The 18,208-nt window shown below is 47.0% G+C and overlaps 1 protein-coding gene across 2 annotated transcripts in view; it reads right to left on the bottom strand.

Moving 5' to 3' along the window:
• The window catches only part of TTC39C (tetratricopeptide repeat domain 39C), a 104,422-nt gene extending 88,302 nt beyond the window's left edge, over positions 1 to 16,120 (bottom strand). Inside the window, exon 1 of one of the 2 annotated variants that reach the window (XM_080821900.1) lies at positions 15,632 to 16,120. In XM_080821900.1, the coding sequence (XP_080678026.1) occupies positions 15,632 to 15,798 (167 nt within the window). In that variant the 5' untranslated portion in view covers positions 15,799 to 16,120. The remainder of the gene's footprint in view (positions 1 to 15,631) is intronic. The other variant, XM_080821901.1, reaches the window with a different exon arrangement.
• Between the last annotated feature and the right edge of the window lie 2,088 nt (positions 16,121 to 18,208).

Here is an 18,208-nt window from a genome sequence, read left to right on the forward strand (position 1 = left end):
TATCTCAAATAAACAAAATCTTAATTAAAAAAAATAATAATAAAGAATGCCTTCACTGGGCGCCCATGGCTGCACATGTCCTCTCTTGAAAGGTGTCAGGGACATTCTCACATTAGCTTTTCCTTCTATAGCTCCATTTATGTTTGATCCACGTTTCAACTCCAACTTCATCGCTTTTTGCGGCTCTTTCATCTTTGTTGGGCAATTCCCTCTTCTGGTTATCCATTTTAGTAAAATGTCATGTGGGTTTATCGCTATGAGACGAAGAGTCCACACGAGGACCTATTCTGCGGTAATTGTGGGAACCGAGGAGAAGCGTGGTGACGGATCACAGGCAGACTCTGAAAAAAGTGATGTGGTCGCTGATCATGACATGTGTCCGTCACACCTGCGGCGACTGGCGGGCTGTGGAGATAGCAGCTTATAATACCGTCACTCCGTTCAAACACAGGCTAACTGAAATCTGAACCCTGTTCTTGGTCTTCTTTAACTCAATTCTGGTAACTGAAACCCATGCTTATCAGAACCAAGCAAAGCAAATGCTATTTCTGTATAATTACAAACCGAGAGAAGACGACCAGAGGAAAGGAACAGGATTCTTAGAGAACCTTGGAGAATCTGAAAGATGACTACAGAGGTTAAAGGTCAAAGAGGAAGGAAAGAGCGCCCCACTCAAGAGAAGGCTCTAGAAGGATAAAGCACCAATACACTAAACAAAAGTTAATATGGATTCTAATGCTTAAGACCAAAACCACTGTCAATTTAGAGCTACTTAACTTTTCCATGTTTAGATAAAGCGTCCTATGAACAAAGGAGCTAGGAGTCTACTTTGCAGCATGAGCTTAGTTCGTTTCATACAGCTGTAGCCGATAAGGAACACAACAAAGTATTTTAAAATGTAAGAAAATAAAAACGTCAGTCTGTAGATGGTTAAGGCACAAACCACGCAGAGCCAAGCCACACCAGAGCTCCTGTCAGAGGTTCTGGTCCTAACCCTGAGAGCAGGGATAGGCTGTAGTAGTTTCCTGGGGCTGCTGTAACAAGTCACCGCAAACCCGGTGGCTTAAAATGATAGAAATTTCTCTCTCCCAGTTCTGGAGGCCAGAAGCCTGAACTCAGGTTCGCTGGGCTGAAGTAAGCTGCGGGCAAGGCCGCACCCCCAGCCCCAGGAGGCTTTAGGGGAGAATCCATTCCCTGACTACTCCAGCTTCTGATGACGGCTGCCTCCCTGGGCTCACGGTGGCCACCAACTCCAATCTTAAGACCAGCATCTCCAAATTTTTCTCCCCGCTCCCGTTTTCATACTGCCTTCTGTGTGAAAAATCTCCCCTTGACTCCCTCTTGCAAGGATATGCATGACTGCATCGATGTCATCTGGTGAATGGGAGATCCACCTGGACGGTCTTCCCATCTTAAGCTTTAACTTCATCACACCTGCAAAGACTTCCTCTTGGAGGCTGCGAGATTAGGTAACACTCTGAGGTTCCAGGGATTCAGACATGGGTAGTCTTTTTTTTTGTTTTGTTTTAATTTAAATTCAATTAATTAACATATAAGGTATTACTGGATTCAGAGGTAGAGGTCAGCGACTCCTTAGTCTTACATAATACCCAGGGCTCATGACATCATGTGCCCTCCTTAATAAGACCTACGTATTCTTTGGGGGACCATTTTTCAGCCGACCACAGAGGCAACGTAGTTAAACTCACACATTGAAAAGATCACTGCGGTGGGGGTGGAGGAGGAACAGGGGATATAATGACGACAGCTGAGCTACTGCAGTGATCCGAGTCAGAGGTGGCTTGGACTAACTAGGTGGTTGGTGGTAGAGGTGGGGATGAAGAGAAGTGAATGGAAAGAGATACTCAGACATGAAGGTGAGTAAGAGGGAGGTGTCACGAGGGCCTCCTAAACTTCTGGCATGCATGAGCTTGTTTCAAGTGGTGCCAGGCACTGAGCCTGGGAGCACCAGTAGGCTGAACATGTAGGAGACCATCAAGCTAAAGGAGGGACCTGCAAGGTGCTGGGTAACGCTGCAGACAGTAACAAGAGAGTTTCTTTTGGAGGAAGTGAGGGAAATAGCATATTCTGGGGATGGGGCCAGATCTTCCACTCAGTCTTTTTAACTTGGTCTCTGTGAGCCTTCATGTGGTCACATACAAGGGATAACCCTACTACTTATCCTTAGGGCCTTGGAGAGAATTGGGATTAAGGAAGAAATGCACATGACTCAGTGAACATTAACAGGAAGCACTGATCACGCACTTGATTACCACTGGCTGATTACCACCTGATTATCATTCTCTGTTGCTCTCTGCCTGCATGGTGGTAATGCAAAGACCAAGACTTGTATGATTACAAGACTGTAATACATTTAACTTTACTCTGATTCCTCTCTAGCTTTGCTAATTCATATTCACTTATTGCTCAAGGTCTGATGCTCATTTAGGGTTACGGATACATTCTGAAAATAACTCTTCAGGCTAAATAAAGTCAACTTTTTTTAGTTTTTCTAATTTTGTCATTAATGTGTATCAAATATCTTCCTAACTCATTAGCATTGGTTCCTGCTCTAATCAAACAAATAATCTAATCAAACAAATAATTCAACCATCTCCATGCTATACCAATAGAGATCACCCAGACACATTTTATCAATTACCAAAAAAGCCTTTCCAACCAATCCTGCAACAGGGGTTATTCTTAAAGTAATAAAATTGTTTTATTTTCTCATCTTTAAGTTATAATACGGTCCCTTTATTACGTGTGGCAATAATTCACAAACTGCATGAATACTTCAATTGAAGATTAAACACACCCAGCTGTTTTTACAAGCAATTCAAACACATTTTATGTAATCAGAAATTTTAGATTTCTCTATTAAGAGACATTTCAAAGTGAAACTAGAGACTTACTCTTCATAATAAAGTTCTAGTAAACTAGTTCTTATTAAACAACTCTGAACTTCATATAAAAGTGTGGGCCGCTCACCAAAGCAACTATATCTTCCTTCCGTTTTTAGTTGAGCCATTGGTCAAGAAAACTTCATTTGTGTTTTCTTCATTATTCCTAAGCATCCTTAACTATAAATTTAGGCTTGCACAGAAAGCTCTCTGATGAGGTCTGGTTTTATTTTACTCAGATAAAACTCAACATTCTTCTATGAAGAGAAAAGCTCACAGTTTTCAAGTTAGATTCAACTACTCTCTCTTATCAGCCAAGCCCAGATCTGAGATGCCACACAAGGGCTACGGAGAAACACACAAACCATTCTCTCATTTCTTGCCCTTTTTATAATAGCAATGTCACCAGAACAAGAATCTCTAAGAATTCCAACATGACAGGTCTTGACAGTTGGCTAAACGACTTTAGACAGCCACTTCCCCTCTCCCATGGCCCTTTCTTTTTTTCTGTGCTACTTCAAGAGGAATAATTTCTAGCTCAATGTGTAATTTTGATAATTCAAAGTAATGAGTGTCTTGTCAATCATCAGTCCGAAAACCATTTAGATCTAGGTGGTTGACAGCTGAAGCAAATGGCGTTCCAGATAGAAACAAAACTTCCCTGGGCAATTAAACTGACAGACTTTGCTATAATGTGGAGGGAAAGGCAGAAACCCAATTACCCCAACAATTGCAGGGCTGCAAAAAGGCAGCCCCATTCTTGCCTTGAACAATTCAAGAGTCACAAGTATGCAGGTGAATTCAACCTGTTTCTTATAGACATAAAGAAGAGGGCGAGCATAATTTACAAAATGCAAAGGTAAAGTCCTTTCTTGCACCAGAGATCATGGCAATACATAACTCGAGATTTTGCAACTCGGTGTTTAGCATGGGGGGTGGGGAGCACTGGAAGGCTTGACAGTGACTCATTATACCAGGAACAATCCTAAAGAGGTCATGAAGCATGATCTTCGTTTAATCCAATTGTTTCTCAAAACCTGAATCTCTGTCATTTAGCAAATTCAGCTTGGATCAGATACAAGACATCATTTTCCCTCATTTCCTGTCCTGTTAGGATAGCACCACAATTTTTACTTGTGATAAAGAGAAAATGATACAGACGTTTACAAAATCTATTAATCTGGTGACGGTTACTTTACGGGAAGAAAATCCCCACGGAGTAAAAACCTGGGGGGCTGCTGCAGAGGGGGCAAGAAAGCACAACGCCAAGGCAAAAGGCCTCTATCGACATGGCGAGAAGGCCAACGCAGGAAAGGCAGGTCGTGCCGCAAACTGTCAGAGCTCAGAGGCAGGCGCATCACGGTCAGACTCCAGGTCTCCCGGAGCCACACCCAGCGAGGAACAGGATGGGGCGATCGAGCACGTAGCGACAGGCTCAACTGACGTCTATTATGGGATGCAGCTGACATCGCAGTGGAGGGTGGGACCAAGGAGAACTCTCCATCTGTGTACTGAGGCACCTTACCTACGTGGCACCCCACTAAATGGTACGTGTGTGTTTCCTACTCGCTGCTTCTAAGTACAATGGAACAGAAAACCATCATGAAGCACTCTGCCCTATTTCCTCCCCCTTGAGAAGAATCACTTCTGTGGTCTCCCTGGCCATGAAACTTCGGGGTAACTGCACCCTGACTTGTGGGGATTTGGCCCTTGTGTGTGTGTGTGTGTGTGTGTGTGTGTGTGTGTGTATGACTGACCTACTTAGCAAAAAGCTTGTTCACTTCCTAGGAAGGATGTGAACCACAGACCAGTTTAGACCTGGAGATTAAACGTTAGGAAGACCTGGGTGGGGACAGGGCTCTGAAATGTAGTCACCTAAGGCTGGAAAGGCACAGGTCCTGTAAGCTGGCCCCACCGTAAAGGGTTTCCTGGGGTTCTGCAAACCCACATGGAGAGAGGCAGAAAAACCAGCACTAGGATGCCTTCCTGGAGCTCTCGCTCTCTGGGCCCTAGAAACAGGCGTGTGTGTGTACACAAGTGGAAAAGCTGGTGGGTTAGAGCAGTCACCCCAGGGGCCCAGCACCGGAGGAACCCCACCCCTGGGCTCTGCCCTGGCACCCGCGGTCACAGAAGCAATGAAGCCCTGCCTTCTCCACCACGCTCCTCCAGCGGCAGCCATACCGGCCGCGGCAGCCCCTCTCGGGCTGTCAGTGGAGAGACCTCACCCCTGCACTGCTCCCTGCAGCCCCAGGATTCCAGTAGCAGAGCCCAAACCTCGTCTCAAGCCTCACCCACCGCAGCTCAGCGCCTCTCCACAGAGGGGTTTTGGAAATCCGTGGGGCCATCTGGGGCTGCGGCAATGACAGCGGCACAAGGGGCAGTGGACGTGAGGCAGCCGGAAACATGGGAGAGGCCCGCACAGGGTGCCATGTCCTGCACAACTTTTGAACCCTACTTCCAGCACAAGAAGTACAGAGTCATGCGGCATGGTTTAAAGAGGAGATTCGGTCACAATTTTAGAGAATTATGTCACCAGCAGGAGCACCACGTGTGGCCCTAGGGCTGCCAGCCGGCGACAGCTACCCCAGCCTGAGTGTGTGGCTACCGCAGTCCAAAACCGAGCAGAGATGCCGAGCACTCCAGTAAGCGTCCTGAAAGCCGAGCAGTTCTGAAGAGCCAGAAATCCTGGATACCAAATATTTTTGTCAATATATTTCATTTTTCCCATCCTGTATTAAGAATCTGTCACACGGGTGCCTGGGTGGCTCAGTGGGTTAAGCCTCTGCCTTCAGCTCAGGTCATGATCTCAGGATCCTGGGATCGAGTCCCGCATCGGGCTCTCTGCTCAGCAGGGAGCCTACTCCCCCCCCCCCCCGCCTGCCTCTCTGCCTACTTGTGATCTCTGTCAAATAAATAAAATCTTTAAAAAAAAAAAAAAAAAAAGAATATGTCACACACTGAGATTTATCGCAAAGACTACATAGAGAAATGATTTGGGCTTTCATCCTTATTTTTCCATCCTACTCCGATACAGTCCTCAGGGGAAGCCCATCACCCCCACCCCAACTTCCCCTGTAAGCTTTTTAAATTTATCCTCTAATCCTGGGCTTCTGTTAAAGGTCTTGGTCTTCAAAGTACTTGACTTGGCGAGGGATTTAAAGACAGGAGACCTATTTTCTAAGACACATTGTCACCACACATCCCATGTCCTAATGCAGGAAACTAATTATTCAGATGCTACCCTGACACAGGTAGCCTGGCTCGTTGCAAAAACGTCACCCTTCCTCATTTGCTCGACTTCAACAGTGTTTGGCCTTGGCATATTATCCCAGCTTTAATTAAGGTATTTTCCCCACTTTCTCTTAACACATACAGAGAAGTCTGGTCTGTTACTTTGATTTCAAACTTTACCTGCTCTCTCATTTTTCTTTTTCTTTTGTTTTTTAAGATTTTAATTTATTTATTATTTGACAGAGAAAGAGACAGTGAGAGAGAGAACATAAGCAGGGGGAGTGGGGAGAGAGAAGCGGGCTTCCCACAGAGCAGGGAGCCCAATGTGGGGCTCGATCCCAGGACCTGGGATCATGACCTGAGCCAAAGGCAGATGCTTAACGACTGAGCCACCCAGGTGCCCCTCTCATTTTTCTACTATGGAATGGCTTCTGAACTTTTCTTAAATCCAAATGTATTCATTACAAACAGGTGCCAGCACTCACTTCATCATCTGAGGAAGGCATAGTGAGCATTTTGAAACATATGTAGTTTATGCTTTTTTTTTTTTTTTACTTCTCCTTTATAATATGGACCTTTAGACATTGCATGAACAAGTCACCTGTCAATTTTATTTTAGGATCATAGGAGGGGAATTATAACAGTTCTTATAAAAAGAAGGCATTAGATCTAATACAGTTGAGAGCCCCTGCTCTAGAACATTTCCGTTCCCAGCCACCAAGTTCTTCCAGAGACAGCTCTTCCTGAAATTCAGGACAGGGATTTTGGGGTAGGGAAGCTGGAGTTCTGCCTTCTCATGCCATAGAGGCAAATAACACCAGAAGATGGCATGCCACCATCACACAGAGCCTTTGTAGGCAACTGATAAAACACCACAAAGATTGGCCAGTTAGGCTGGGCCACCTCTCAAGCACACACGACACTGAGCAGGGGACAGGGCACGCCAAGAACCATGATCCCCAGAGATGCCGCTGCTTGGCCGAGCACAGCTGACACCTGGGGTCACTTCAGAATCAGCAGACTTCATCAGAGCCCTCTGCATTCCCTTTGATTGCCCCTGCCAGGACGAGGGTGTGCTCAGCGGCAGCTCTGCTCCCCACTGCCCCCACACTAAGCACTGGGCAGCCCGGATGCACCGAAGGCAAGAGGCTGGAAGGCCAGACGGGTGTTCTGTGACCTGGTTCTGAGATGCAGAGCGTCAATTCAGGGGGCATGCTGGAGCACCTCCACCAGGTCAAGGGACATCAGGGTGGGGAGCGAGGATGAGTAATCAAGTTTTCCGAGCTCCTAAAGGGCACTGCCCCTGGGCTAGACTTGCTGACGGGCAAATAAAGGGGTGCTGATATGCCCCTAAGACCCCTTGGACCTCACGTTACTCCAGCGACCTCTGGAAGGCCAGGAACCTCGGATCGGGATGTGCACCAATCTCTACAATCTCAGCTCGCGCATACGGACAGGCGACCGTGGAAACAACGTGCAGACTTCACCTGTGCTGAAGAAAGGGACAGAAAGAGTCTGCAGGGCCACTGAGGTCTCCTACCACCTTGGATCAGTCAGAACAAGTCCGCTTATACAAAATACCCCAGTATGATGGTGGGGAGGGGACAAAGGAGGAGTCGGGGAAGCAGACAGGTCAGACCACAGACATCCTATGCCAAGCTGGGACCCTTATCCTATAGAAGACTCAGAGCCACAAAGTGCCAAAAGCTCTGGGAGTCTCATTCTCTGGAGACGGACTCCCCAGTGGCTCATCGGGTGGCCTCTGGGCTTGAGGGTGTGGACTGCATATTGCTGTCCTCCCACCCCCAAAATGGCTTTAGCCGCACACAGGCCAACCGCTCCTATTATAGAAGTTACAGAAGAACGACGGTATAGTGTAGTGGGCAAACACACACAGACTCTGGAGTCTGATGGTCTCGGGTCGCACCCCGCAATTCCATTTCCCCGTGCGACCTTAGGTCGTTCAACGTAACTGTGCCTCCCCCCCCCCCCCCCGAGAGGGAAATAACAAGAGCACCCTGCCACAGAGCTGCAGCAGGATAAAATAAAGACTCGCGTCCCGGGAGCGCTGGCATGCAGCCCGGCATCCGGTAAGCACCAACTACTATTTACCGCGAGGGGCTTATTTGGATGTATTAGGGAAAGTCAGCTACCTAAGCCAGTGATTTCACAGCTATTAGAGCTGTGGACAAGAGTAAGTGAAAAAGTGACTGTTTCTGAGGTAGACTGAAAGATATTAAGTAAGCAATAGCACCTTGAAGGACCTGCTTCTACCTTGGGTGTCCCACACATGGCAGACACCGTGTCGGGGTTTTCTCCGTAATGACAGATCACCTTCCTGTAAGACAGGAGTAACTACCTGTGGTATGTATGTATTTCTTGTGTTCTGAAATCCTTGAGCAAGAAGGAAGATAGAGAAAGCAACCCCAGCTGAGGAAAAGGACTGAGACAGCAAACCATCAACCACCTTTACACACAAAACAAACAAACAAAAAGCCCCTATTTCAATCTCCAAATCAGATGCCAGGAAGTCAGGACTTTCTCTTCTGTGGCAGCAAATTTATGGATAGTTTTATGCAAAAATATGTTTTTGTAACTACATATGGGGAGGGATGTCAACTAGACTCACTGTAGGGATTATTTCACAATAGATACAAATCATTTATGTTGCACACCTGAAACTAACATCTATGTCAATTACATCTAAAAAAAAAAATGCAGGCAGAGTGGCTCAAAAACCAGGATGCATTTCTCCCATAATAAAAAGGCTTTTGGTGGTGACTATATACCCAGGTTTGCCCACAAAGGCAATTCAATCCCAAATTGGACCTATGTACTGGTTGAACAGCATACTAAGAATTCGGGGAAAAGAGTCAGTGGTGGAAAAGGTATAAGGCAGAGTTGGGTCCCCCCACCTCCACCCAACCACAGCCCTGGCACGAGGCAATTTTGAAATAACAGGAAAATTCTGCTACACAGCCGTCTACTTTCTGTCCGTCCTTTATACTTCTCATGCCCTTCTCAGCGTTAGCCTTTCGAAAGTCCCACTGTTTTTGCTGGGGAAGGACAGTGACCATGGCGAGGAGCCCAGGGTCCAAAAAATGGGCCTACAAGAGCCTGAGCAAAAAGGCCTACGCCTCTGAAATATGATGATGTGTTTGGGGATCTCCAAGTGGGTTTCATGTAACTAGAACAGGAAGTGTTCTGCGTTTCAGTATTCATGCTCTCTTCCTTTATGCCTTCTTACTTCACCAAAACTTCATTTCACTCAGTACACATCCTGTAACTAGAGTAGAGACGAATCTCCCACAACTACCTGTTAATGCAGCATGCGGGACTCAGAGCACACAGATTCTTCTAAGTGTTCACATCTTTAACTTTGTGGGCTTGTGGGTGCGTGTACACACAGACACACACCCTGCAGTGTACATACTCATTTTTCCTGTTAATTTCCTATACATAAACTCTCCAATTAGTCTACAGGCAGTTGCATTTTAAAAGGATCCCAACTAAACCAAATGAATCTTTAATGAATATTTAATCAGGACTTTTCCAGAAAGCGCAATGATTAGGGAGGAAAAATATGAGGTTTTTTTTTTTGCTTTGTTTTTGTTTTTTAAACACACACAGCCCTAAGTTGAGGAGGATGCAAAAAGGCAACAGAGGAGCTTCCTGTCTTTCCTGCCAGTTCCCTTACATCATTTCTGCTTTTCATTGCTTCTCCTTTTCTTCCATTTCTGCACCAATGGACTCTCCAGAAACTCCAGCAGCAAGACACAGACATGCTGCTATGTAGGAACAGCTAGACATGCAGAAAAGACAGGCGGCCTACAAGCTCTTCCCATCCTCTAAAGCACCTGCCGCAGCTTTGGGCAAAGAGGCTCAGGTACCTATTGGTTCAGGTCTCTTACACAGGCCTTTCGAGTTTTTCCAGCCAGAACTCTGGTTTGTATCAGGGGTCAATGATTTTTTTTCTGCAAAGGACCAGAGAGTAAATATTTTAGGCTCTGTAGGCTACGTGGTCTGTCACAGCTATTCATTACTGTTGCTGTATTGCACAACAGCCACAGAAAGACAAAAATCAAGTGACTGTGTCCCAATAAAACTTTATTTACAAAAACAGCCCGCCAGATTTGGCGCAGAGGCCACCGCCCGCAATCCCTGGATTATACTGAGCCAGCTCTATGACAAGACTGGCTCTGTAATCAACATGCTCACAAATGAGATGCAGGTCATAAGGCTTTGTCATATAAGCATTAATTGTGTTAAAGGCTTTAGGATCCATACTTTCATTTTAAACATAAACATTACCAACCATGAATTTTTCTTGCCTTTTGTTTTTAATAAGTTGTGGCCATCTTTATAATTTAAAATGTTAAAGAAAAACATAACCCATATAATACCAACCATTTACCAATTCTATAGCAAATCCATACTTATTTATGGATATTTATCCTCAATGAACATTCTTTATAGCCACTATAGGCTTCCTGTTTAAGCGGACAGTGATTTTTTTAATAGGACTTTTTAATAACACCTACAGCCAGAAATTGGTGGTAGTGTTGGCAGGGGAAGAACGGCCTGTTTTAAGGTCAGAAAGAACACCAGGAGTTAAAGCAGGAGGAGATGATGGCGGCACCAGGGAGAGGAGGGAGATAAACATCCAGCCTGGGAAAGAAGGATGACATATTTCAGTTTGGCCAGCAGCTCCCAAGGTCTCCGGTCTTCCAGCTCAATGTGCTTCCCCTCTCCCGCTAGTTCTCCAATTAAAAATATTGCAAGTCAAAAAGAGAAAAAGGCACCAAGAGTTAATTATGGACATGAGGAACACGGTGGTCACACAACATGAGCTGACGGGACGGCCAGCAGCAAAATAACCCCAGAAACCAGAGCTCTCAGGAAACACAGAATGACCAGTGATCCAAGACAATGCCAAGTGCAGAACCAGCCATCCAACAGGACAATGTAATCACACCGACTGGCTTGCAGCACTCACCCATTTCACAGCTCCATGTGGATTTTTTCAGGGTTTCCTGGACTTCACTTCCACCTGCCACCAACTCCTCCCCTATCATGATGCCCAGGCAGCACTTCCTCCACAAAAGTTTGCGTCCTGCTGAGTTAGTCCTCCTGCTCTCCACTCTCACAGGTCACAGTGGGCCCCAGGCACATCTCCCGTTCCCCACACCCCTGCCGATCATACCTACACCCCAGCATCTGGAATCCAGGGCCTGCTCCTTATGAACGTAACGATCCCCTATTTTATCGTGTGTCCGAGTACCTAAAGCTCTGAGTCTGTCACACTTGTGGAACATCAGTTGGGGGCCGGGGGCAGAGGGGGAGTGAGTGCTGCTGCTTTATATCACTAAGCCCAAAGACCAACAACAGGAATTTGATTTCAGGTAGTCAGTATCATGAAGGTACTAAGTTGTGACCTTAGGCTCAAAGCAGAAAGGCCCCACGGCAGCATGCATCCGTCTCAACCTCTGGGAACACTTCCCCAAGTGCATGATGGGGTCTCAGCACCAACAAAAGGGCACCTTGTTACATTATTACTGCAGTACACAATAGAACTGACAGTTATATTCTGAAATCCCAATAAGGAGCCTCTTACAGCTCAAAAGAAAGACTCTGATGTGCATATATTTCTAATTCTTTTTTTTTTGTTTTGTTTTGTTTTGTTTTGTTTATTTGACAGACAGAAATCACAAGTAGGCAGAGGCAGACGAGAGAGGAGGAAGCAGGCTCCCTGCTGAGCAGAGAGCCCGATGCGGGGCTCGATCCCTGGACCCTGAGATCATGACCTGAGCCGAAGGCAGAGGCTTTAACCCCCTGAGCCACCCAGGCGCCCCTATATTTCTAATTCTTATGTGTCGGGTATCTAAAAGACACAATCCAGGCTTTTCATTAATTCAGAATGTCCTTCATAATAGGTTTCTATAAAGTAACCATTTCTCCTCATTCCATAGCTGTTGATGAAACTTTTATCACGCTAGTGAGGTGGCATGAGAAAATGACCTTCTTGCTTTAATACAAATGTTATTGTTACACGAGATGCAAAATAGGTTTCTACTGTTAAACCAGGAGGATAAGCTTCTGGGAGGTTTACTCCTAGGGAAAGGATGGTCTTCTGTGACAAAACAATCCTAAGAAAGGAGAAAACCAAACAGCTTTCTCTTCTATAAACAGAGCAGAGAAGTGTTCCTAGAATACTTATAATAAAGTCACTAACTTTTCCAGCAAGCCATTCAACGCTGGAACACAAGACACTTTTCCCAGTACAGAACAGGATCTAAATCTTTCATACGCTCTATGTGAGGCTAAGCTTAAATATAAAAGCTACCTGCACACTGGATGTTTCTCCCTTCTGCTCAAACTATGCCATCAAGAAGCCAGCACAATAGTGGGAAAGGCATCACGTATACAGCTAGCTAGCGTTTACTGAGGGTTTACATCGTACCAGCTACCACGGAGTCTTTCTTTTAATCCTAACAACCACATTATGATGTACACTACTCCCATTTTATAAGCGAGGAAGCAAATTTTGAGTAACCAAAGTCAGCAGCCACAACAAGTAGCAAAACTACGATTGTAAGCCTGGTTACAGGATCCTGGTTACACACCATGTCTGCCAAAATACGGATCAGCAGCACACTTGGGAGGTGGCAAGAATGCCAGGCCGTCCCACATCACAAACAAATTAGATGGATCAAGGGAGAGCTCATGGCATAATGCTACCACTTCTCCCCCTTAAGAAAGTCTGAATTACTGGAAAATAAGGTCAGAAGGCAAATCCTAAAATACAGTTGATCCTTAAACAGTGTGGGGGGTCAGGGGCACCAACCATATGCAACTTTTGACTCCCCCAAAACTTAACTGCTAGTGGCCAACTGTTGACCAGAAGCCTTACCGAAAATATTTTGTTTGTTGTATTACATACTATATTCCTATAATAAAGTAAACTAGAGGAAAATTTGTTATGAAAATCACAAGGAAGAGAACCCTAGGTGGCTCAATCAGTTAAGCATCTGCCTTCGGCTCAGTTCACGATCCCAGGGTCCTGGGATCAAGCCCCACATCGGGCTCTTTGCTTAGTGGGAAACCTGCTTCTTTGCCTGCTGTTCGCCCTGTTTGTGCTCCCCCTGTCTGAAAATAAATTCTTAAAAAAAAAAAAAAAAAATCACAAGGAAGCAAAAATACATTTACAGTACTATTAAAAAAAATCCACATCAAAGTAAATCCATGCAGTTCAAACCCATGTTGGTCAAGGGTCAATTGTATAATAATTTTAGTGAGACAAGCAGAATGAGATAATAAAAACAGCCCTGACGTGGAAGCGCTAGACTTGTGTCCTGGTCCATGCTAAACACGGAGACTCAAGCCCCTCATGATAAAACTGTATGATAATACAGCTCACCCTTTAGTTGTCACCAGAATAGTGAGAAAAAAAGTGACAATATGCCAGCACTGTGCCTGGCAGAAAACGGATACTACAATAGTTTATTTCACTTTTTATTTTCAAAACACAAGTAGGGGCACCTGGGGGGGGGGGGTTAGCCGGGTGAGTGGCAAACTCTTGATTTCAGCTCAGGCTGTGATCTCAGGGTTGTGGAACTTGGGTGCCCTGGCTCAGTGGGGAGTCCGCTTCTCTCCTTCTCCCTCTGCCCTTCTCCCTGCCTGTCCGCTCTAAAATAAAATGAATCTTTAAAACACACACACACGAAGACAGCTCCTGTCTATATACTATAAATCCTCCCTGGACACCTCCCCCTCCTCTACCCTCAACACACTCACCCACAGAGAAACTCCTTTTAGGTACATCTGTTTCTGTGAGAACATCATTCTCCTATCACTCATAGTCTGCCCGCTTTTAACAGCACATACAATTGCCTAGATAACAGTATTTTTGCCTTATTTCATGCTTTCAATATACAGAAATCACAAGGTACTATTTAAGTACATGAAAGCAGTTTAGAAAAAAATGTTAAAACAAGTAATATAGCAATTCAAAAGCAAGAAGTATTGAAATAGACAAGCACTGTATTTTGGTCAACTAAAGAGTAAATTTGACTCAGGCTTTCTCCAGTCTTCTCTCATACAACACAAACTGGTAATCTAAAATAATAATAATAATAACAAATCAGCACTGTACCAAACACTCATGTCTGCTTTTTTTCACGAGGTACATTCTCAGACTGAAATCAGCTTGGTAGCCTTTAAAAACAAAGTGGACTGAGTAAAGCCAAGATGTTTCCACTTTCAGTTTTTGTGTGTGTGTGTGTGTGTGTGTGTGTGTGTGTGTGTGTTTAACAAAAAAATGATTTAAGAGTGAACTGTCTATAGTGAAGAGTTCATAGCTCCGAGATATTGTTTGGCCACTGAAAAGCGAAAGCTCCAACCAAAGAACCAGCAATCTTTGAAGTCGAATAAGTCAGGCGTCTCTACCTCCCCCCATCCCTCTCATTTCCTTATAGACTGTGGCTCTCGATCACAGATGCACAACGGTCCCTTCATTCCTACCAAACCACCCAGGTCTGAAAAAGTGTGAAGCGTGTGTCCCTTAGCCACCTACAGGGAAGTTGCTAATCAACCTCCTGGAGACGCCTCACCACTGGAAGGACAAATCACAAACTCCGTTTCCTAAACCAGAAAGCAGATGCTTCTGGTCCCCAGTGAAACTGAAGGCTCCTCCCACTCAGAGAAGAACGATAACCAGGTTTCAGTTCTTTCGATTCATTTTTTTTTTAAAGACGCATTTTTTAAAAAGCAATTAACTGAGCACACGTGTTCTTCCTTCCCCCCTTACATATATTTACAGTCCCTCCATTTTCTTCAAGTTAGAGAGGTCCATGTAAGTCCACTCGCTCGAAAGGCATTAGGAACTCATTTGGAGGACTGAGTTCTGGAAGACAGGCCGAGAGGGAGGTGAGCAAGCCGAGTTCGGCTGAGTTTTCTTTTTCATTCTCGCACTACCAGGCAATTACGCATGTGTTTCCAAACAAGAGAAGCGTTTGGAATGCACAACGATGCAAAGTAATGCGAGGCACAAGAAACGGGCACGATGCAGCTGGTGTGCTCCGTGTCACAAAGGCTGCTTGGGCACAGCACTGCGAGTCTGAGGCTTCCAGCTGCCTCCCATCGCATCCGGTCCCAGGTCCCCAAAAACAACGGGCTCCGGACCGGTGAGAGAGAAGCGGACAAGCACTGGGCGCCCCTCTCGGGGGGCGAAAAAGTGAGGGGAGACCGCGGGGAGGACGGGTAGCAGGTCCCGCGGAGCCAAAGGACAACGGCACGGGGCTGGAAGGGGGCGATGTGACAAAGGCGCAGAAACGCCGGCTGCAGCGCAGGCCGAGGGAGGCGACCTGGGCACCGGGGCCAGGGATTAGGGACCGACGGGAGGGGGAGGAGGCTGCTGGGGCCCGCGGCAGACCGCGGCGCGTGAGCCGACCCGGAGGGGCGCGTGGCCGGGGCGGGGGGGAGCAGGGCGCGTCGGTCACCTGTATTGTTTGAAAAGCTGGTCCGACTCCCTGAAGCCGTTGTTGAGCAGCATGTTGATGCCAGCCAGGGCCAGCTCTGCGTCCTGCAGGGGCGCCGCCGCCGCGGCCGCCGCCGCCGCGTCTCCGTCGTCCTGCCGCCGCGGCCGCTGCTGCTCCGAGCCCGCCATGGGCGCGCGAGGCTGTGCGCAGAGCCGAGGCGAGGTGGGGCGGCAGCTGCTGCGGCCCCCGCGCGCCCGGAGCCCGACTCTACCTGCCCGGAGCGGCGCGCAGCTGAGCGGGGCGGGGGAGGGGCTGGGCGGGCCGGGGCGGGCCGGGCGGGGGGTGCGGGGGGAGGAGCCGGGCGGGCTGCAGCGCGGCGGGGGACGTGAGCGCCCAGGCCGCCACCTCCCGCCGCGGCGGGGATTACTCAGCAACCGCCCGCCCGCCTGCTCCTCCCGCTCCCTCCGAGACGCCCCCCTCGCGCGGGCACCCAAGTGGAATCCGTTTCCGGGTGTCTCTCACCCCGCCGAGCCGGGGCCCGAGCGGCCGCCGCCCCTGCTGCCTGCAGCCCCCGCGCGCCGCCCCAGTCCCTCCCGGCCCGGGTCCCCACCCCGCCGCCCTGGGCCAGCGCGCCGAGCCTGCTCGGACACTCGCGAGGCACCGAGGCCCGGACTCTGGACTCTTTCTTCCGAAAGAGCCGAACCCGGGGGTCAACGGGGAAGCAAGCAGGCTTGAAAGGGGGACAGGGAAAGCCGCCCGGGGCGCAGCGAGAGCGCGCGGCTGGAGACCACCTGGCTGCACGGTACCCTGGCAGGCAGCGCCAGAAACCCGAAGCCGCTTGCGTCCGCGACCCCGAACTTTATCCCGACCTTGGGACCGACCCCGAGCCCAAGATAGCCAATCCCCGAGGAGGTGGGAGGAGGGGGCGGGGCCCGAGGGTACCTGCGGGACAGCTGCGGGAGCCCAGCGCGGAGGAACTGGAGCGGAGAGAATCCGGGATCCTGGTACGCACCCTTTCCGGCCGCCACCAACATTTTTGCCCCATGGGGCAAGAGGACAAATGGAGGCCAATGTGACATACACCTAAATATTTAAAGTTTATAAATTAAGCTCTTCAAGTGTTTTCTTTTATTACCCTGACAATTATACTTCCATGCCAATGAAACAGGAAAATAAGTATAAAGCTATGGCTTATTATATGACCGAAAATGTCAAAGATGACAGAACTCAGTCATTGTTGCATATGTCTGACTGTTCTAATGATGGGCTGGTAATGTCTGCGTGGGTAGCACTATGGAGACAATTCACACAAGTGATTTTTATGTTTTTCCATAAATTTATATTTTTCACCTTTATTTTAGCAAAATCACTAAATCCGTTGTGACAATCAAGACTAATGTCAGATCAGACCACCACGTTTCTTAAGTCACTGTCGTTCTTAGAGTGTGGGTTTTTAATTTCAGTTTGGAGAAATGGCTTGGCTGAAGCACTTACAACTGAAACTGTTTTTAAAAATTAAAGCGCTGTTTCGGTTTAGAGATTCACCCGTTCACATACAGCATTATAACGAGGTCCATATGATAAATTAGCACAGAAAATACTTCAAAAATAATTTTATTTCATCATACAAGTGGCTATCACTCTTCGTGTGATTTGTGCCATCCCTTACAAGAATATCTAAACCCATATAGTATTTCCAACATTCATATATTAAGAGTAATGTGGGGGCACCTGGGTGGCTCAGTGGGTTAAAGCCTCTGCCTTCAGCTCAGGTCATGATCCCAGAGTCCTGGGATCCAGCCCCACATCCAGCTCTCTGCTCAGCCGGAAGCCTGCTTCCCTTCCTCTCTCTCTGCCTGCCTCTCTACCTACTTGTGATCTCTGTCTGTCAAATAAATAAATAAAAATATTTTTTAAAAAAAGAGTAATGTGAATTGCTGTCATTCCTTAGCTGTCATTTGTCAGAACACCATGCTAATTCTCGAGTACATCTGGAGCCACAAATTAGAACATCAAAAGAAGCAAGAAAGGGGGTGATTCTCACCTCTCGGAAACAATACCACATGAATCACTGCATTCATGTGATCTGAGAGGACCTGAAAGGTTTGCAAGGTTTTTTATCCAAGTACTCTTGGATGTAAAACAGTGTTAGATTCAAACATACTAATAATAAATAAAAAAGATTCCAGTATCAGCAGTGCCACAGATCTACATGGCATTCATAGGCTATAACCTTTGTTTTTCAGATATTGAGCAAGAGGTAAGCTGCATTGCCTTCGGGTCTGAACAATGTTCATCGTGAGAATGGGTGTTCAGGGTTCTAAGTTCCCTGAAGCCAGGCCCGAGTACCAGATCCTGAGTGACAGAGGTGTCCTTGTGTTCTTTAATAAATTTATGTGTCTGTGTCTTTCTCTTAGGTACTGTACTGGCCATGGGACTCTTGCCAGAAAGTGTTCCCTGGTCACACATTGCCAGTGCTGACAACACGCCCAGTACTTATAAGCTTCCTGAACTTTGGATCTGTGGAGCCATCTACCCCATAATCCTGAAACAATCTAGTCAACAAGGGAGAGAAGCCAAGAGGGCAATACCAAATCT

This window comes from Martes martes, assembly GCF_963455335.1.
Source record: "Martes martes genome assembly, chromosome: 13".
Classification (NCBI taxonomy): domain Eukaryota; kingdom Metazoa; phylum Chordata; class Mammalia; order Carnivora; family Mustelidae; genus Martes; species Martes martes.